Source organism: Mya arenaria, chromosome 15 (assembly GCF_026914265.1).
Source record: "Mya arenaria isolate MELC-2E11 chromosome 15, ASM2691426v1".
Classification (NCBI taxonomy): domain Eukaryota; kingdom Metazoa; phylum Mollusca; class Bivalvia; order Myida; family Myidae; genus Mya; species Mya arenaria.
In genome coordinates, this window is record NC_069136.1 from 42,720,523 (window position 1) to 42,743,414 (window position 22,892).

Genomic DNA, 22,892 nt, shown 5'->3' on the forward strand with positions numbered 1-22,892 from the left:
TTGATATTTAATATAATTTTTCGGATTTCATTTAGGTTGATTCTATTTAATATTCAATTTTGTCATAAAAATATGCATACACTACGTGGTTAATGTTCGTTATTACGTTGTGCTATAAGTATACACAATTTTGATAAAATCAGTAACAGACGTTTAAGTTTTATTCCTTATAGAAAACCACATTTGAAGCAACCATTTAAAACTATATCATGCACAACAAAGGTATGAGACTATACATCTGCAGAATCGAGTAATAACAAAGTGAAGTATTACATCTTGCATAACTATACAATGTTTAGTATTATATCTTGTAACAACTCTCGATGTTAAATACAATTTATTGCAATAACTATCTAATGTTAGGTATAACATATTGGCATGTAATAACTATCCTATGTTAAATGTGACATATTGTAATAACTATCCCATGTTAAATGTGACATATTGTAATAACTATCCAATGTTAAATGTGACATATTGTAATAACTATCCAATGTTAAATGTGACATATTGTAATAACTATCCCATGTTAAATGTGACATATTGTAATAACTATCCAATGTTAAATGTGACATATTGTAATAAATATCCAATGTTAAATGTGACATATTGTAATAACTATCCTATGTTAAATGTGACATATTGTAATAACTTTCCAATGTTAAATGTGACACATTGTAATAACTATCCTATGTTAAATGTGACATATTGTAATAACTATCCTATGTCAAATGTGACATATTGTAATAACTATCCAATGTTAAATGTGACATATTGTAATAACTATCCAATGTTAAATGTGACATATTGTAATAACTATCCAATGTTAAATGTGACATATTGTAATAACTATCCAATGTTAAATGTGACATATTGTAATAACTATCAAATGTTCAATGTGACATTTTTGATAACTATTCGAATTATGAATGTTAAGTTGTATATCATGCCATTTAACTCTTTAATGTTAAGTATTTGATATTGTTATAACTACCCAATGTTAAGTTTTAAACATTGTTTTATCTATACAATTTTAAATATCAAATATGGCAAAAACATTGTAATCTTGTGCATTACGTATGTTTTAAAAGTATCTGCATTTTTCACTTTTTTACTCTTTTTTTTTACATACATGGATGTTGTTTCAACAAGACTGAAATGTTTTCAGATTATAAATAGGCCACTTTTGTTTTACCCTTAATCAATCATATTCATAAATTCAGATACAATTTGTGTCAAAATGTTCATATCTATATCTTTAACTTTTGATCATAACATGTTATGATAGATTGATATTTGCTGTGTATAAGTTTTAAATTTGTTTTGGGATGAATAAATGAACATTTCATAAAATCAGAGAGTACTTTATCTTGTTATACTTTATCTTGTTATAACAACAAAACCATGACTAGCGGATCAAGGGTGAGAGCACCTGGTGTGACCGCCCCCCACACACCTCCTTCCTTAAATCATCCAAGTCAATGTTCTATTTTAATATAGGAGAAAAACGATATAATATATGCCCTTAATGCACCAGTTCAGAATAGAAATTGCTTAAACTTTATTGGGGAGGGCCCCCAAACCCACGATCAAACACTTTAAACCAATAATATTTCAGCTCTGAGGTAGGGGCGGCGCAAGTCAAAAGGTTAGAGGGGGCGTGTCCTGGATCCGCCCCTGAATACAATGTTAAGTAACAAACAATATTGCACAAAAAACACTTAAGGTTTTACCGGCCTTAAGTAGAGACTGATCATCAGGCTAACATCATAATCGATCGCTGGAAATGATCTGTCAATCCATTTTGATCAGTTTTTGAAAAATCTAAATCAAGAGATCAACTTACATTGCTTATACGTATAATGAAAAAGAATGAAAAGCTACATTTAAATGTGAATAAGTTAACGTATCACTTTACAATGAATGGACATCAAACAAAAATATTTTGCTGTATTTTTGCTGTCATTTGACAGTATACAGAGAATACATCAACACAGTAATAGTCCATTTCAAGATTATGCAAGTGATTACCGCACATCTCAATCATAAACGATTGATTTTCTACAATACTTCAACATCATTTTTGCCCTACATAACAGTCTGTAGGGTTTCAGCTTAACAGTTATGGTAAGGTGATTCCTCTGTCCCTTTTTGGTAGCAACCCTATTCCCCAATGGAGACCAGCATGGGCACGGCACCCTCCTACCTTTGTAGAAGATAATAAAATATTTCTTTTGTTTTGATTAAAACTTTAATATGTATTGATTGTAAATTCATACAAACTTAACATACAGCTGACTTACAACTTACAGCTGAAACTTTATTTGACTTCACTTTAAGCACCATTCCTCACATTTTCTGTGAAATTTATAATGTTCAGTCTTCAAAGTCTGACATAATATTTTGTTTTCTCTCTTCCCACACCCTTTCTTTCTTAAAACCTGTCTAAAACATAAAAAAGCCACCTTGTTTTACAGAGCCTACCAACATGTGCGTAATTAACATAAGCACAGACCCAGAGTTTTTCAGAGGGTCATTTGGTCAGGGGTTATTCAGTTATGACTGAGTGATGATTTAGTATCAGACAATATTTCAATAGCATAGCAATAAAGAACACATTTTGGACTTGTATAGAAGAAATTGAGTTGGCTGATTTTGGCCACTCAGTCAGGCCACTGCACATAGCATTTTCTGAAAGAAGGCCAAAAATACAAGCTTCATTTTTAGCTTACACATAGTTTCTTATTCATAATAAATAAACAGTTTTTTTTAAACCATACTGATCGATACACGTAAGAATTTTGTTCATAAATGTTGGGAAAAGTTTGAAGTTGAGTACACTATAACTAGATTTAACCCCTTAAGTGGGCTTGTGTTTCAGTAACTTAGAGTTTCATTGACCATTCAAAGGTGGTAACAGTGGTCAAAATGAACACAAGCCCACAAGCACTGCACTGGTTAAAATGTCTACCGGACTTGCTAAAATTTTGTACAGCAGAGATTGTTTAAAAATTTGATGCCAAGCAGTAGTATCAGAATTCAGGCTTGTTCATCCAAAAGTCTAATTTCAATGACTGTGGTAATCCCATTATTTCTTGATAAAGCTATTTCATGTATAATGCATGAGAGGTCTATTTGAAGTGTTGCCTTGTTGACCCCTAGCCTTTCTGCCTCTATAAATAAGATTTATACATGTGTTTCTAACCGCTGGGCTTTTTCCTGTAGTTTTCATTGTATCATTGAAATTGTTATCTTATTGGAAGCTTAGGGCTATTCCAGTAAAACATAATACCCCCCAATTAATTGAAAAGTATATAGGTGGGTGTCTTTTTTCACTAATTTGGACCTCACAAGGGTCAATTAAAAAATTGCTTCTGTAGGGGGTTGGCATATTACAAGAGTGCCTTCCCCCTGGGGGTTATATGTTTAAATGGAATATCCCTTTAACGTACAGTTGTAAATTTTAAACTAATGAAAATACTTGCAAGGGATGATTGGAGTTACAGTTTTATTAAATAGACAATATATTTCATCACATATCAACACTATCGCATTGAATGACCTACAATGTACATCAACAGGAATGTTTAAATTCTTGAAAAAGTGGCTCAAGAGGCATTCTCCAACAGAACAAGGTCAATAACATTTGGCACGAAGAAGCAGACACCCTTGGAACTACTTGAGATCAACTTAGACCGTCAAGCTGTTTTTGTATTGTCTCCAACTGAAACAAAGAAAACAATCATGGTACATCCCTTGTCTTCATAATAAGTAATTTCCTGATTAATGTTGATTTCCTAAAATGACCATTGTTAAATCAACAGAAATTGATAAGTGTGAACTCATATTAAAGTATCAATTTCGACTACAATAATGAAGTAAAGTCTTGTTGACATTATCTCAGAATTACAGTACACACCCAGTGAGATACACGGTACTTAAATTTGGTAATTGACTTAATTATGTGAACTGAAGTGACCAGGACTCCATCTCAATTAAGATCTTAAAGGATTAAAGTTGTTCAGTGAAATTAACTTACTGTCGTGTCATTGCTTCATTAATTTGCCTGATATCTGAGAAAGTTGAACTTAAATTATTATTTAAAGCAGCACTCTCACAAATTTACATTTTTACAACATTTTTATTTTTTTGTTTTGGAAAGGGCCATTTTTTGCATAGATATCTGCAAACCAATGATATAAGATTGCTGACAAAAAAATCAGATTGTAGATTTTCATATTTTACTTCGAAAATTAATGTTTTATGGCTTAAACCGTTACTAACGGTTTAAGAAAAATGCATAAAACATCAATTTTTGAACTTAAATATAAAAATCTGCGATCTATCTTTTTGTCAGCAGTCTTATAAAACTGGTTTCCATGGATTTTCAACAAAAAATAAAAAAGTTGTCAAAATGTTTAATCTGTTAGAGTGCAGCTTTAAAATGTTGAAAAAATAAAAAAAATATATCAATGTTTTGCCATTCGTGATGTGTATTCAGATTATTGAAGTAACAACTACAAACTTTTTTTGACACCAGTACCCAGGAGTTTTACTCTACATATAAGAACTGGTACCCAGCAGTTTTACTCGGCATATATGAACTGGTACACAGGGGTTTTACTCAGCATATATGAACTGGTACCCAGGAGTTTTACTCTACATATAAGAACTGGTACCCAGCAGTTTTACTCGGCATATATGAACTGGTACCCAGGAGTTTTACTCTACATATAAGAACTGGTACCCAGCAGTTTTACTCGGCATATATGAACTGGTACCCAGGGGTTTTACTCAGCATATATGAACTGGTACCCAGGAGTTTTACTCTACATATAAGAACTGGTACCCAGCAGTTTTACTCGGCATATATGAACTGGTACCCAGGAGTTTTACTCTACATATAAGAACTGGTACCCAGCAGTTTTACTCCGCATAAAAAAATATATGGACTGGCACAGAGGAGTTTTGCTCTACATAAAAGGGACAGTTTTGCATGTGAATTCTGCTTTAATTCTCCTTTAAGATGTTTTATCCAAATTTTGAAGACAACTCTCCATATTGCATTCCTCAGAAAGAACATGTATATAAAATACCCTAAAAAATTCCTAAAAACGCTATGTTCTCTTAGTTTATACTTTACACTATTTTATTTGAACTCAACTGTGAAGCCAGCTGAAAGGTGATACGATTACCTCTCATTTTTCATTTTCTGGGTAAAGCCAAAACTTGTGTCCTTTTAATGAGGCCAACCTATTGGGGATCAAACACAATCTGCTGGATGGGAGGTGGACATCTATACCAAGAGGTTACCCACAATCTGCTGGATGGGAGGTGGACATCTTTACCATTAGGTTACCCACAATCTGCTGGATGGGAGGTGGACATCTATACCAAGAGGTTACCCACAATCTGCTGGATGGGAGGTGGACATCTTTACCAAGAGGTTACCCACAATCTGCTGGATGGGAGGCGGACATCTATACCAAGAGGTTACCCACAGTCTGCTGGATGGGAGGTGGACATCTTTACCTAGAGGTTACCCACAATCTGCTGGATGGGAGGTGGACATCGTTACCATTAGGTAACCCACAATCTGCTGGATGGGAGGTGGACATCTATACCAAGAGGTTACCCACAATCTGCTGGATGGGAGGTGGACATCTATACCAAGAGGTTACCCACAATCTGCTGGATGGGAGGTGGACATCTATACCAAGAGGTTACCCACAATCTGCTGGATGGGAGGTGGACATCTATACCAATAGGTTACCCACAACCTGCTGGATGGGAGGTGGACATCTATACCAATAGGTTACCCACAACCTGCTGGATGGGAGGTGGACATCTATACCAATAGGTAACCCACAACCTGCTGAATGGGAGGTGGACATCTATACCAATAGGTAACCCACAACCTGCTGGATGGGGGGCGGACATCTATACCAATAGGTAACCCACAACCTGCTGAATGGGGGGCGGACATCTATACCAATAGGTAACCCACAACCTGCTGAATGGGAGGTGGACATCTATACCAATAGGTAACCCACAACCTGCTGGATGGGAGGCGGACATCTATACCATTAGGTAACCCACAACCTGCTGGATGGGAGGCGGACATCTATACCAATAGGTAACCCACAACCTGCTGGATGGGAGGTGGACATCTATACCAATAGCTAACCCACAACCTGCTGGATGGGAGGCGGACATCTATACCATTAGGTAACCCACAACCTGCTGGATGGGAGGCGGACATCTATACCATTAGGTAACCCACAACCTGCTGGATGGGAGGCGGACATCTATACCAATAGCTAACCCACAACCTGCTGGATGGGAGGCGGACATCTATACCAATAGCTAACCCACAACCTGCTGGATGGGAGGCGGACATCTATACCATTAGGTAACCCACAACCTGCTGGATGGGAGGCGGACATCTATACCATTAGGTAACCCACAACCTGCTGGATGGGAGGCGGACATCTATATCAATAGGTAACCCACAACCTGCTGAATGGGAGGCGGACATCTATACCAATAGGTTACCCACAACCTGCTGGATGGGAGGCGGACATCTATACCAATAGGTAACCCACAACCTGCTGGATGGGAGGCGGACATCTATACCAATAGGTTACCCACAACCTGCTGGATGGGAGGCGGACATCTATACCAATAGGTAACCCACAACCTGCTGAATGGGGGGTGGACATCTATACCAATAGGTTACCCACAACCTGCTGGATGGGAGGCGGACATCTATACCAATAGGTAACCCACAACCTGCTGGATGGGAGGTGGACATCTATACCAATAGGTTACCCACAACCTGCTGGATGGGAGGCGGACATCTATACCAATAGGTAACCCACAACCTGCTGAATGGGGGGTGGACATCTATACCAATAGGTAACCCACAACCTGCTGGATGGGAGGCGGACATCTATACCAATAGGTAACCCACAACCTGCTGAATGGGAGGCGGACATCTTTACCAATAGGTAACCCACAACCTGCTGGATGGGAGGCGGACATCTTTACCAATAGGTAACCCACAACCTGCTGGATGGGAGGCGGACATCTATACCAATAGGTAACCCACACCCTCAACCTGCTGGATGGGAGATGGACATCTATACCAATAGGTTACCCACAACCTGCTGAATGGGAGGCGGACATCTATACCATTAGGTAACCCACACCCTCAACCTGCTGGATGGGAGGTGGACATCTATACCAATAGGTAACCCACAACCTGCTGAATGGGAGGTGGACATCTATACCAATAGGTTACCCACAATCTGCTGGATGGGAGGTGGACATCTATACCATTAGGTAACCCACAACCTGCTGAATGGGAGGTGGACATCTATACCAATAGGTTACCCACAATCTGCTGAATGGGAGGTGGACATCTATACCAATAGGTAACCCACAACCTGCTGAATGGGAGGTGGACATCTATACCAATAGGTTACCCACAACCTGCTGAATGGGAGGTGGACATCTATACCAATAGGTTACCCACAATCTGCTGGATGGGAGGTGGACATCTATACCAATAGGTTACCCACAACCTGCTGAATGGGAGGTGGACATCTATACCAATAGGTTACCCACAATCTGCTGGATGGGAGGTGGACATCTATACCATTAGGTTACCCACAACCTGCTGAATGGGAGGTGGACATCTATACCAATAGGTAACCCACAACCTGCTGGATGGGAGGTGGACATCTATACCAAGAGGTTACCCACAATCTGCTGGATGGGAGGTGGACATCTATACCAATAGGTTACCCACAACCTGCTGAATGGGAGGTGGACATCTATACCAATAGGTAACCCACAACCTGCTGGATGGGAGGTGGACATCTATACCATTAGGTAACCCACACCCTCAACCTGCTGGATGGGAGGTGGACATCTATACCAATAGGTAACCCACAACCTGCTGGATGGGAGGTGGACATCTATACCATTAGGTAACCCACACCCTCAACCTGCTGGATGGGAGGTGGACATCTATACCAATAGGTAACCCACAACCTGCTGAATGGGAGGGCGGACATCTATACCATTAGGTAACCCACACCCTCAACCTGCTGGATGGGAGATGGACATCTATACCATTACAGGGTTCAAACAGATCTTGGGTACAAGAATTCCATTGTTTTTCCATGCCTTTTCCAGGATATTGCTGAGTTTTCCATGATATCATCCAAATACACGATACTCAAATTCAGGACAATGATATACATATTTAAAAAATTTACTAGTATACAAAAGTTTAGCACTGTCAGCAGAAGATTTGTAACATTGACGTGATTAGTTTCAATGTCCAAAGTATTTCAGCTTTTGTAACATCCTCCTCAGAAACAAAAGAATCCATCATACCACTGGCACTTGGTTTGGGACAAGTGGGTGGGAGAACAAGAATAATACAGCAGGGGAAGGGGGTTTGCTTAAAAGATAATGGCTTACAGTTAAGTAGTTGTTGTTGTTTTAATCTTAAACTCAATAGTTTAAGCCATGACAATTGGAAATTAGTTTTGGGTTCTGTTTTGTATTGATTATAACTCAAATAAGTGTATTTTGAAGCAACAATTTCTTCGCACCGTAAACGGACCACAATGGTTAACTTATGTCCTGCTATAATTATAGAAATAAGATTAACAATCTGAAATGATTTTTAAAAATTCTTATATGACCTGAATTGAATGAATTCTTGTTTTGATGACTAAGTTTGCATGTACATATCTCTTGAAAATTCAATTCATCGTAAACCTGCCCATTGAACTTTGAATTCCTACAATGGCTTTCATGTGTTTCTTGTTACAGCTCAATTGAAACTGTCACACTAGTACAATTAGTCAATACTTGAATACATTAGTCAACAAGTATGACTATTCAACACGTATGAGCATGGGAAACAAAGTTGTTGTTTTTTAAGTTATACTGATATGAATCACATTGCAAGTCTATTCCCTGGGTAGAACCAGAACACTGGGCCGGTATTCATAACACTTCTTAAAGATGCTCTAATACTCCAAAATGAGATTTACCACAATTATTAATATTGTATAAAGTCTCCATGCAATACACCAAGTAATTGCTGAGAAATTAACCTATGAGTGCTTACATGCAAAACCTTAACCAGAATTTTTAAGTCAAATAATAATGCACCAGTCAATTGTAACCACGCCCCCCCCAGGTCTGGGGAATGGGGGGACTTTGACTTTCGGTCCAGCCAACCCCGGCTGAAATCCCCGCCTTGCAGGGACGAACAGATGGTAAAATCCCCGCCAAATGCCTCCGCACCCCAGGGACCCTAGATAAGGCTCATTCCTCGCTATATTTAAAGCGAAGACAAAACCACCGCATTCACCCGACACTGCGGGGCGACCGGAAAGGTAAAAACACAGCCCATTTCCCCGGCTATCCCCGGTATACCCCTGAATCTGCGGGGGGGGGGGGGGGGGGGGGGGGGGGGGGGGGGGGGGGGGGGGGGGGGGGGGCGTGGTTACAATTGTCTGGTGCATAAAGGCACATAATTTGCATTTTATTCAAAAATGTGTTACCTAACTTAATTAAGTAGGTTAAATAGTTGGGAATACATATTGATACAATACATGATACATTACTGAGCTTATGACTTCAAAGTGCTTACATGCAAAACCTTAACCAAGGTGGGACGCCGAAGCCGACGCTTGGGTGAGTTGTATAGCTCTCCTTATTCTTTGAATAGTGAAGCTAAAAATGAAATTTTTGTAAATTTATCAAACCACTGCGATCTGTTCTAGTATGAGTTATTTTATGTGACTGAATTAATATTAAAGGCCAAAATGAGCTTATTCTGAGACAAAAAATAAAGGGCAAAATTGTCAATTTGTGAGAGTGCAGCTTTAAGTATCTCAATGGTCATTTGATATAATAACTTTATAACATGAAAAATACTTTTTTTCATAATACTCCAGGCAAAATTCAAACTTATATGATTTCTTAATAATTAAAATCATCTAATTTGACAATCAAAAGTTTAGGAAATCACTTAAAAATATATGTTTTATGAAAACCTGAGATGTTTTTGTCATGTAATATTCTTGTCCAACTTGAACAGGCAATATACCTGGTTATAGAACTGGTACAACTCTTCATGTGTAAACTCCATCCTGATCTTCTGATTGCTGTCCCTCTCTTCCCTGCTCACGCCCAGCTCCAACATGGCGTTGGGTATCTTCTGTTTGGTCTTAGTTGACTGGGCCATCTGAAGGTTCAATCTCCAGTTGATGGTGTCCAGCTGAAAAAGGGAATGACTTTGTGCAAATGGTGCAAGAATGTGAATTAAACTTGTATCGAGTAAAAAAGCAATAATGTAATAAAGGGAATGTGTACCAATATATATTATATTCATATATATTTACATTCACACTTCATTCCTTAACGATGGTTGTTGTTTATCAATTGCACTTTATTTCTGTATAAAGTGCAATGGCATTTCCTATCGATATCGCGTGCGTTTGTTCGATACTTGTGTCCTGTCATTGGGCGCAATAATACCAAGGGGCGGGTCATATTTACTATGGAACTATTTTTTTCAATGAAAAATTGACTGGATTACTGGGATTATTTACACACAATACCTATTGGTAATTTAGACAATTCTAGATTTTCTGACTTTGTAGAAGTGCCATAATTCATAGTTATTTATGCTAGATAGTTGGTATGAGTGACCCCTTTGATGAATCTGAAGAAAAAATATATATTTTAGGTTATTTTAGGTAAAATGTCACTAAATTTTGTAAAGGTCAAAATTCAGCTCATTCCCTCCAAATCACTGTGCTTCGGACTCCACCCATTTTGAACAGCCCCATTGCATACCATACCCCAATAAAATGTAACATGTTGAATTTTAATCCTTAAATGGTGCACGGATGTTACTTATAAAGATGTTATATAAAATATTTCAACTAAAAGAATATATTAAGTGCCATACTTTCATTAAGTGCTTCTTGAGTTTTTGCACTCAGGTATTGTTCACTCAAGTCAAGTCATACATTTATTTCAGTAAATCAAGGCCTGGAGCCAAGGGCAGTAATGTCAGGTGCGTCCATGCTTCCCGGTTCATTGTTTTGAGTGGAAAACGTTCTCGATTCGGTGAGTATTATCACTGTTTTCTGTATGTTTAAACGATAATTTTTAGAAACGAACTTGTGCACCGAATGAAGAGCAATTGCTCGTTTACGAAGACGCTTGCTTTAGATCAAAATAATGTCTGTATTAAAATATCTCGTGAAAACAATGCACGTTCTTACTAGGCTTCCCGACTCACTCAGTGCATTTTTTGCTTCCAATTAACTATTTAATACCGTTCTCTTGCGTACAAACCTCATCCGATGCTTACAGACATCATTTGATCTAAAGCAAGCATCTTCGTAAATGAGCAATTGCTCTTCATTCGGTGCACAAGTTCGTTTCTTAAAGTTATCGTTGAAACATATAGAAAATAGTGGTAATACTCACCGAATCGGGGACGTTTTCCACTCAAAACAATGAACCGGGAAGCATGGACGCACCTGACATTACTGCCCTTGTAAGTTGTACAAGTGTAGTGAGTAATCAATAGTTCTGTCCAATGTTTATAAATAAATGGCACAAAGGCATATGAGTATGCGTGTATCTAAGCTTTCATACAATTCATAAAATAAAATAATATATATATTGCAATTTTTTTCTTAGTGTACTGTAGTTGCTTGTGAATAATAATTCAGAAAAGTTATTCAATAAATATCAGAATCATGCAAGTTGAACAAATATTTGTTTCTTATATGCGTGTTCTTTATTCACTGGAAAAATGCATGGTATTCACGATCAATTTTGGCAATATCATAGTTTAATGAGCAAACAGTACACAGTCAGTCATGCAGTGCAATATTTAAATGTCTTTCAATTTCAATATTTAACTCATGATTTGAAATTAGAAAGTTTAAATTTTACTTGCATTTTGCAGATGTTTCTTTTAAATGAATGCAAAGCAACCAAACATATATTTTACTTTCACTACACAAGAAGCTAGCAGCCAAATAACATGTTGAATCTTTATCTAAGGGGAACAACTCTATAAAGTTATGCCCATACATGACTTGGGCAGTTCTCTTTTTTGTAAACTAGATCTTTAAAGATGCACTCTTACTCCCAAATAATGTACCAGTCAATTGTAACCATGGCCCCCCAGGTCCGAGGGTATACCGGGGATAGCCGGGGAAATGGGCCGTGTTTTTACCTTCCAGGTGGCCCCGCAGTGCCGGGTGAATCCGGTGGTTTTGTCTTCACGCTAAACATAGCGGGGAAAGGGCCTTACCTAGAGTCCCTTGGGTGCAGGGGCATTTGGCGGGAGTTTCACGAGCAGTTCATCCCCGCAGGGCAGGGACTTTGCCCAGGCTTGACTGGACCAAAAGTCAAAGTCCCCGCACCTGGGTGGGCCGTGGTTACAATTGACTGGTGCATAAAATTTACCACAATTAATAATATTGTTTTAATATTCCTAAAAGGATAAATAAATGACGAAAACAATGTTTCTTATGAAGGATACCAAGCTTAATTTGAAAGAAATGAGCACAAAACACGGTATTTCTACCTTATGAGACTAAAGTAGACCACAGGAAATTGTGATCAGTAATCAATATTTTCCATAAATAAATTATTCAGTAAGTAGTTGAAGGTTTATCACTCAAAGTTCACGTTTGTTATACTTACCTATATCACGTATGTCTTGATTTGAAAATATAAAGTTTAAATTCTACTTGCATTTGCAGATGTTTCTTTTAAATGAATGCAAAGCTACCACACATATATTTTGCTGTTACCACAAAAGAAGCTACTAGCCATATTACATGTAGACTCTTAATCTAAGGGGAACAACTCTTATAAATTTATACCCATAAAAGACTTGGGCAGTTCTCTTTCTTGTAAACTCATCTTTAGTCTAATTTTGAGCTATTTTCCAGAAGAGCAGCCAATGTTTTTGGAGAGTAAGTGTAAATATGACACAGTAAATAACTGTCATGTCAGAACCATTGCCTACCTATTTTTTCTTTAGTCTACCTTTCATAAATAGTGGAATTGTGTTTACCTGATGAGGAAGTAGGGTTCTTTGCCTCAGTTTCTGTAAAACATCTCTGCCACTGGAAGTCCAGGCTTCGACCAGAGCAGTGACCTTCAAAATGTCAACCAACTGTTCAAACCCATAGAGTAATTATAGACATACATTGAGTTGTCCCATAATATTATTGTATAAATCAATGACACAAGTTGTAACAAACCATGATCTATTCTTTTCAATTGACTCCAGATCAAACACATAAATTAAGAGGGAGGCATCAGTGATAGACCCTCTGTACTTACACCATATATATTGACATAATTAACAATAGTATCAGGTTCTATCAATTTATTAAAAAGTTTCCATGTGATGACCAAATGTTATTCAAATTTCCACATGACAATGAGAACAATACCACCGATGATAACAATGGCACCAGGACTATCACTATAGATTCAGCAAGGTTTTCAAAAGAACTGGTTACTGCAGGGTGCTGAGAGAGAAAATGGCATATCGTATTGGGCTGTCAAGAACGTCAACGTAATGAATTGTTCAGAAAATGTTAGGAATTGTGTTGAATTGAAGTAATATTAGGTTTCTCCTAACAAATATGTAAAGTATCTATGTATTCATAATCAAATTATTTTAATCAAAACAAAAGAAGTAGTTGACAGTCTTAAGCATTTCATTCCATAAGGGCAGCAGGGAGTCATTGCTGGTGTTCATGAGGGAAGAAGGTAGCTTATGCTGGTGAACATGAGCGCAGAAGGGTGCTACCAATAAACAACAGGGTGTATATATAGTACTCTTCTGTTATTATTTAGCTAACTCCTTATGGCAGTAACTTTTGTTTTTGAAAAAAAGACAAGCCTTACCATATATGATGAACACAGATATAGAAAACTTGGTAACTGTTTTTTTTAAAGGTATCCAACCCATAACTATGTGACTTTTTGAAGCCTGGTGACCCCATATTGTTCAGGTAAAATTATAATGGCTTTGAGTACAGAAATAAAATGTATGTTGTTTACCGAAAATAATAAAACAAATTTATTTTTTGGATCTCCAAAGATTGCAAAATATGACCTTTACATCTTTGTTCAGTTAAATTGAAAAAGCAAATATACAAACTGTAATAAGCTCATGTATTATGTACTTTTGATCATTTATTTCAAAAATTAGAAATCAGTTAACAAATAACTTAATGATACCATATCGTAAGGGGTCACAAGACAGCAAAATATAATATTAAGAAAAATGAAACTAACAGAGAACTAGCTCATTTGTGGGCCAAATATTGTACAGGTAAATAAAACAATGCTCTTGTGATCTGTTTCCCTTATATTCAAGGTTGGTCTCCATGAAAGCCTTGATCCAATAATTCAGATGCTGTAACAGTTATGAGATAAGCTCAGTATCAAGGTCTTTTCAACATTTCAGCCTTGGCAATGCTTATATAAAGTTTCACCTTGGTCTGGCATTTTCAGCCACCAGACGAAAACTCTTTCATGTACTTATTCAAAACTCACATATAGAGTATTTCAATGCATTCAATCTATAATTTAGTCTGCCTTAAATAAATCAAATGTATTGTTTTATGTCTGGCATATTTTCTACTGTATGTTAACTGGTTAATTTGCATGTGATTTCAGTTTTGCAATCCAATAAATGTACAACTTGATCATTATTTCATGGAAGAGGTTTCTCTTTTGAATGATTTTCCAAAAATGAATGGCAAAGTTATTTCTTTGTATGTTTTTGGTTAGAACTTACAGCTTGTTTTGCATCATTAACATGGTTACCATAGTGGTAGTTGCACATGCAAAACCTTAACATCGATTATTAAACAGTAATACTTTCTCTTATATGTGAAATAGAGTAATCTATTAACTTGATTGATTAAGTAGGTTGGATAGTTATTTGGGAACATTTGTTTAATGTTTCAATGCAATACAAAAAGTATTTGCTGAGATATTAACCTATGTGTGCTTACAAGCAAAACCTTAATACCAAATATTAAACAGCCACACTTTCTTTTAATATATACAAAACAAAGCTTTCTTATAATATTTATTAAGTAAGTTAAATATTTGGGTTCTGGCCCAAATTTCTCAAAAAATCCGAAGTCTGTTATAACGCGATCAAGTTTCAGAACACTATTTTTGGTTTGGTATAAAAAAAATAATATTTCCTTTTTAAAGAGTTTTGAGGACTTTAAATTATATATTTGAGATAAATAAGAAAAACTATTCTCCCACATAATGCTTCACTCTTCTTAGAACTATTTAAAGACCGATCAGACCATTTACATACTCTGAATCACTGCGCGAATATCCATGACAACCACGAATTAATGTTCTGGCAAAAAAATTCATTTTTACTTTATTTTGTTTAACTGATGTGGGAGAAAAAGCATCTACCATAGCCGCACGTGTAAGATAGGTTCATCCCGACCCTCGCGCAGGGTCGGAATGAACCTATCTTTCACTCTCGGCCATGGAAGATACTTATACTCTTTGTGTAATAAAGTAATATTTAAGTAAGTACTTTTGCTAAATGAAATAAGATACTTAAAGGAGTTAAGCTTATTTTTTCGAGAAATTGGGGCCAGCAGGTGTGTAAAGTTTTAATTCAATACATAATGTAATTGATGAGGTATTGACTTAAATATGCTGACATGCAAAATCATGTGATGCCGATGCTAGGGTGAGTAGTATAGCTCCCCTTATTCTTCAAATATCTGAGCTACATCGTTGGTACCTTGTCTTCTTCCATCTCCAACTGTGTAAGCTGCTGGGTAAGCACTGCAGGTTTTGCTGCATGGTACGCAGCCTGAAACATGAACTGTCTGATAACAAATAGACTCAATCTTTTACCCTAACATACTAGTTTAACTTTTGCAAGTGTAAATAGAAACTAAAGTGCCTCAGAGTCATTAAGCCCTAACCCTAACCCTAAGAGTCATTATGACAGGCACTTATTAAAGCAAAAGGTATGGGATTTCCTACACATTTTCACTGGTAGTATGTGTACAACGATTCACGTGGGTTGTCAAATTATAGTCAAGTTTAAGATTTTGCACGGCTTTTTCAAACTGTCAAAGGGAATAACAATCATTAAAGCCAGAGGTATTGAATTATATACACATGTGTATTAAGTATCTAGTAACATAGGTACAAAGTTTCATGAGAACATCTTGAAAGGTTATAAAGTTATGGACAACTTAAAATTCTTGCATGCTCTTTTTCAAACTATCAGGGGTTACAACTGGACAAGTATTAAGCAAGAGTTATGGGCCTTGCTGTATATGTGCATATTTTCTCTGGCATCATGTATATTAAGTTTCAAATATCCTCAATGTTTATTTCAGTCATGGCCAAGTTTGTGTACAATAATGCTGGTAACACCAAGGCTATGACCATTATTCTAAATTCGAATTTGTATTCTACTTTTATGTAGTGTTGGGAATCAGTTGCAATTTTACTATCGATGATCGGTTCCACTCAAGTAACCAATTATCGATAGTACAATCGGTTTTTAAAATACTAGATAGTACCTGAGTTGTAGTTTTAATCGTGTACAGTATTAAACTCTTAATCATTATATGCATATACCTTATGTCTACGATTGAAGTTATTAAGTGTTGTTGTAAAAAAAATAGTTCATTTTCTTGCTCATTGAGGCTTTCATCAGCCATTTTGTTAAAGATAACATCTGAACACTTAATAATATTTTTTTTTTCGATAATCGATTATAACTAAATACTATCGATTGTCGCCGATTTCAAGCCAAACCAATCGATTTTCTATTATAATCGATCATCGGAACATCATTAGTGTACAATAATGCTGGTGTGACCATTACTCTAAATTCGAATTTGTATTCTACTTTTATGTTTAATTAATATATAAAAATAGATACATTAAACTGACATGTGCAGTCCTATATGTATCTTCATCAAAAATATTTATATAGCATTTGAATATGGTTTACTAGCTTTGTATTCACCATAAAGTTTAATTCAAGCAATGGTATTGCTAACCTGTAAGAGGTACTATTTGGGACAAAAGTTCTTAAAGCTGACAACAAAGGTTACAAGTCTCTAAATTTCAGAAGTGCATGTCCATCTGATTTAATTTAAGGTGCAACTCTATATTTGGAGGTGCAGGTCCAATAATATGAACAGTCTCTAGTCAAAGCTCTGAAAAGAACTTTTATTAAGTTACAAAAAATAATCTTTAATAATACTGTTTATAAATTTCCATTCCTTTTACAGAAATATATGTGATAAAGTTCAAATAAAATAGTAATAAAATTAAGCTGTTTTGACCATCAATGCTTTTCTAGAATGTAATTTGCAACATTGCAGTTTTGCTTCTTGAGTCTGAACTCAGACTTAAGACCGTTCATAAACATTGGCAAAAGTTGCATATAGATGTGAAGGTATATTTATGAAACTAGACCTGCAACTCTATTTTACAAAGTAAAAGCTGACTTTTGACCCAAATGGTACTTTATTAACCTGTTGCAAGAAGAACTCTAGTGTTTGCAGAAGCAGCTCTAGGTCTGTAACTTCCAGAGAAAGCGTGGACTGTAGCCTTTCCTCCTCTTCTTCTGAAAACGTCCTCTCATCCTGGAAGGTACAACAGAATTGATCAAATGGAATTAGAATGTTGAAATGGCGCAGGGTTCAATTTCCACAGAATAGATTGAGACACAGATAATTGGGCTTAATAAAATGCTATACTCATGTAATGTGCGACGCCAATGAAACACCAACAGATCCCTTCAGGAAAAAGCATGCGCGAACCTGAAGGGGTCCACTGGTCTTTTTATATACTAACTTCTCAATTCTCACAGAGCCCAGGCTTTGCTAATTTGCATATTACCAACAAGTTTACATCCGTTATGAACGTACTTCCGTTTTATAAAGGAACGTTATTATAAACGCAAATTCGCCGCCGATGGCGGACCATTACCCTATGAACGGACATCCGCTGCCTACAGCGGACCGTTACACTCAGAGAAAAGATTAACAAAACATAATGATTTGAAAGTTGACTGTGCTATGCCCCAGTCAATTGTAACCAGGCACCTCCCAGCTCCAGTGGTATACCGGTGATAGCCGGGGAAATGGCGCGTGTTTTTACCTTCCAGGTGGCCCTGCAGTGCCGGGTGACTGCGGTGGTTTTGTCTACCCGCCAAATATAGCGGGGAACGGGCCTTACCTAGAGCCTCTTGGGTGCAGGGGCATTTGGCGGGGTTTCACGAGCAGTTCATCCCCACAGGGCGGTGACTTTGCCCGGGCTTGGCTGGACCGAAAGTCAAATTCCGCACTATTTCCTGGACCGGGGGGGGGGGGGGGGGGGGGGGTGATGGGGGGCGGGGGACGGGGGGCGTGGTTACAATTGACTGTGTTACCTTCATGTGTAGCTTCTGCAGGATTCTGGAAAGAAGCAGAGGGAACTTGGAACCATCAAGGTTGTTTATTATGCTCACAGCTTTTCGGATACTGAAAGTAAATGCAAAAAAAATAGGAGGAGAGTAGATCTCGGACTCTTTTTTTTTTTTTTTCAAGATACGTTGAAGTTCCTGAGTTGTTGAAATAAATGAGAAATGTTATTGTCACAGTATTAAAACTGCAGCCCTTTTTATGTTAGAAACATACAAAATCAAATGAAAATGAATTGGATTTTGACACATTTAAGCTTGATATGAAACTATCAGAGTAGTAGTTGTCTAACAATCTCTTAGCATTACTATTTATTTCACGTTCATTTTGTTTGATATCTGCATGTGAACAGTGACTTTTTAAGGAAAAATGTTCACTGCCTGACTGCTATTTAAACAGTACTAACATGAATCAATTGTAATTTTCCAAAATTTTAGTAACAATTGAACTGGTCTACGTGTGTTTTTTTTTTTAAGTAACTCCATCATTGAGGTGAAATGTGTCTCCGATATTTTATCTGGCCGAAAATAAATTTGCTGGTCTGACATTTTCTGTTTAAAATTTTGCTTTTTCAAAGCATAGATCTGTTGCTGTTTTTAAATTAACAAGGAAAAAAAGGTATTAATATATCAATACCTTAATATATCAATCAGTTGTTTGTGGGGTTTTGCTCCCAAATAAAAACTTAATGATGCCATTTTTTGACACTCGCACTTAATCACAGATTTGTTGGCAATGTGTATTTTTTCGAACCATACAGGTTCCTATTTTGAAATAAAATAACATGTGCCAATGGATATGATATTTGGATCATTTGGAACTTTCCTTTAAAACATTCTTATGTTCATGACAAAAGTAAATCAAGTAAGCGTTTCCAAACATTGCGCTATAATATATAGTGAAACTAAAGGTTGACAATGCTAAAGTTTCAAAATATCAATGAATAACTTTGTGGAGCATCATCAAGAAGCAGATAAAACATATTTCCCAAATGAGTGGGAGCTAACAGCAATAAACATTTAAATAATTTACCTGGGGGTGGATGAAAACATCAAAGTCGCCATTTTTGTTCGGGGGCAGCCAACAGTTTCTGTGTGCGAAAGGGATGGAAGTCAAGACTTGTTCCCCTTTGATAAAGTCAGCAGTAGGTGATACAGATTATATAGCTGTATGTACCTCTTTGCATTAACTCTAGTATAAGTTGATATATTGTTTTAATAACAAATAGTTCTATTATTCTGTGCCGATCTTAACGTAATAATAATAATAATAATAATAATAATAATAATAATAATAATAATAATAATAATAATAATAATAATAATAATAATAATAAAACATGGTGAATACAACATGGTATAGTAATGCGTAGTTTGTATTATTTATTTTTTTACTATAGCTTGCTAGAATAAGTATTTGGAAAGGTTTGCTAGCAGGAGGAACATAATTTATCATGTACATGTATTTTAGATTACTAATAGAGTCTGCTGGCATTATCAAAAAAAGTAATATACAAGACATGGTCGCTCCTATGATTGGGTCAATCCCTACCTACAGGCAACCGTCTATATATACCACGGTGTTGTTTTATTTCAGTAAAAAAAATATTTGCGCATTGAGCATTTACAAGAGGGACCTGTCCAGGTTGCTAAATTTAAGCTAATTTGGAGGGCACATTATTTCCTTTGGGAGCCTAAAGCGGAATAGTTCTTCCTAATTCTGTTTTTCTTACTAGTGGCACATCTACAGTTTTTATATCCGGACCTGTCAAAGCTGCTAAATTTAAGGTAATTTGGAGGGCACATTATTTCCTTTGGGAGCCTCAAAGCGTAATAGTTCTTCCTAATTCTATTTTTCTTACAAATGGCACATCTACACAGTTTTCATATCCGAAATGAAAATTACATGTCTCAAAAGTTAAATAGTTCAAACATATGCTCGGGAGATAACGTACTCACATTACTTGTACGTTTCAATAAACATGCATCTTATTCTGCGCAATTATAATGTTGGCAATTGAACTCGATTACATTGAGGTAAAGCCATTGTAAACAATTCTAAAACTCTGTATTTTCATGAATGTGAAGTTGGATTTAATTAGTACCAATATAGAAAGTGTGTTCTTATTACCTTTGGAAGAAAGTAAGTGGATCAGGATCAGTGAAGATATTTTATAAACTTTTCAACATTATTCTTTATTCCAGGTATTTAATTTATCACATATCTTGTTTAAAAAAATGTTTGATAAAACTGTTAGCAAATACATTGGTTTGCTGTTTAAAGTTTGCTGTTGGTTTCGCTTTGGTGGTAAGATAAATGAAACAACAAATATCTAGAGGAAATGAATACATCGCAAGATAATTGCAGTGTAGTTTATTATTTATTTGACGATTGTTCAAACGGCCATGTTGATAAAGTTGTCAGGAAATTAGAGGAGAGAGTAAAGCTATTCTTGACAATTTAGTAGAGCTTTTGATTTCAATATACTTGCAAGTCCTCCGCAGGGGACTGATGACAGCTGTTATTGGCGATGTCGGGATCAATTTTCCAACAACCTCAATGGAAAACAAGATGTCAGTTAATTGATGCTTTATTGTCTAACAAGAAGCACAACACGTGGCAAGTTCAGGTATCACAGAGCGTGTATTTTATATATATACAATTTAAACAAGATATTCCAAGACTGTTCCAGAACATGTGTGTTCATCCTATGAGAAGGCATTAAGTTGAGATTATGAACTATTTTACACAACAGATATTCTCGGTATTTCCAGTATGCTGGAAAGAACGTTTTTAAGGTAGTGCATCGCTTTTACCCTTTATATATTCTAACTTAGTAGTTTAGTTAGTAATACATATTGAAATTACTTACCATACTGCACAGTTTTAAAGGAGTCTGTCATATTCGTACTAACTAAAATACCAAGTTACAAAACGCATATTCATTATCAGTCTTCTAGTTATTTTTGTTGTACTTTTAATTAGATCTTGTCTTATTTGTTATTAAAATCGTTGACAATATCATAATACTTTATTTGAATTTTTAGAATACATTCTGTGACAAAGGGTAAAAGCGACGCATTACCTTAAAAACGTACTTCCCAGCATACTGGAAATAAGAAGGAAGTCTGTTGTGTAAAATATATCATAATCCCAACTTAAAGCTTGACAACTTTTTTTCTTTTTATCTTGGAACGAGCCAATTTATGCGAAAATGCATGTAAACCAGTCATATAAGAGAGCTGACAAAAGATAGATTGTAATTTTTTATAATTAAGTTAAACAATTGATGTGTTATGCATTTTTCTTAACCCGTTATTAACGCTTTAAGCCATAAAACATTAATTTTCGAACGGAAATATGAAAATCTGCGATCTAATCTTTTGTCAGCAGTCTTTTATCACTGGTTTGCAGATATTTACTCAAAACATTGCTCAGTCCAAGACAAAAAATAAAAAAAGTTGTCAAACCGTTCAATCTGTGAGAGTGCAGCTTTAAACTTTCTCATAGGATAAGTACACATATTCTGGAACAGTCTTGGAATAACTTGTATTTGTAGAATGTTAATATAAAATGTATAAAAAAATCAATGCAATTTTGTTTCGTTTGAAAGAAAAAGCAGAATAGAAAAAAAGCTTCTTTGTTCCAAATAAAAAGTTAAACAGTTCGCCTTCTGATGTGTACTAGTAATGCATAAGCTAAACAGAGACAGCAATGTAGTTCGTGTGATGTGGGCCTCGATCGTTTTCTCCAAGAGTCCGATGGCGGTAAATACAACAGAAAATGAAATGTTCGTTGTCATATTCAAGTGTTGTATGCGTTTTTGCGAAGGTTTATCTTTATAACCTTCACCGAAGGAGCAGACATGCCGAACGAATATTCAGGAATACTTAATTTATGTCAAATCGGGTCAATAAAGGACTTTGAAAAATACCCCAATTCGTAGTGAGGCTGATAAACGTTTGTCTTAATGTAATATTTGTCACATAAAACATTTGTTTAAGTATGTACTTTGGTTAAACAGAACCATATTACCTTTTGAGAACAACGCGACTTGGAAATCCAGAACCTGTTCATATAGCTTTATGAGTTTTAAATTTACTAGAACTCGATATAATTTGTACATCAAACGGATTTTAAATCTGTCTTTGCGGCGATATAATTTGATTATTTCATTCAAGGACAACGTAAACTAATATTTATTACTCATTTTTTTTCTAATATCATTTTCGAAAGGAAAACGTAGTTTCATTACAAGTGTATCAGTTTGGTTATTGTGAATTATAACTATTTGTATATCACATTGCGTTGTTAGATCAACCGAGTAAC

General features: G+C 36.1%; 1 protein-coding gene across 1 annotated transcript; it reads right to left on the reverse strand.

Moving 5' to 3' along the window:
• Window positions 1-3,494: 3,494 nt before the first annotated feature.
• LOC128220543 (COMM domain-containing protein 10-like) lies at window positions 3,495-19,687 on the reverse strand. Its single transcript, XM_052928983.1, has 7 exons — window positions 19,596-19,687; window positions 18,533-18,623; window positions 17,634-17,744; window positions 15,872-15,943; window positions 13,142-13,225; window positions 10,139-10,309; window positions 3,495-3,724 (listed from the first exon to the last, which is right to left on the reverse strand). The coding sequence occupies exons 1-7, from the start codon at window positions 19,625-19,627 to the stop codon at window positions 3,686-3,688; spliced, it is 600 nt and encodes a 199-aa protein (XP_052784943.1). The 5' UTR covers window positions 19,628-19,687; the 3' UTR covers window positions 3,495-3,685.
• Window positions 19,688-22,892: the final 3,205 nt, after the last annotated feature.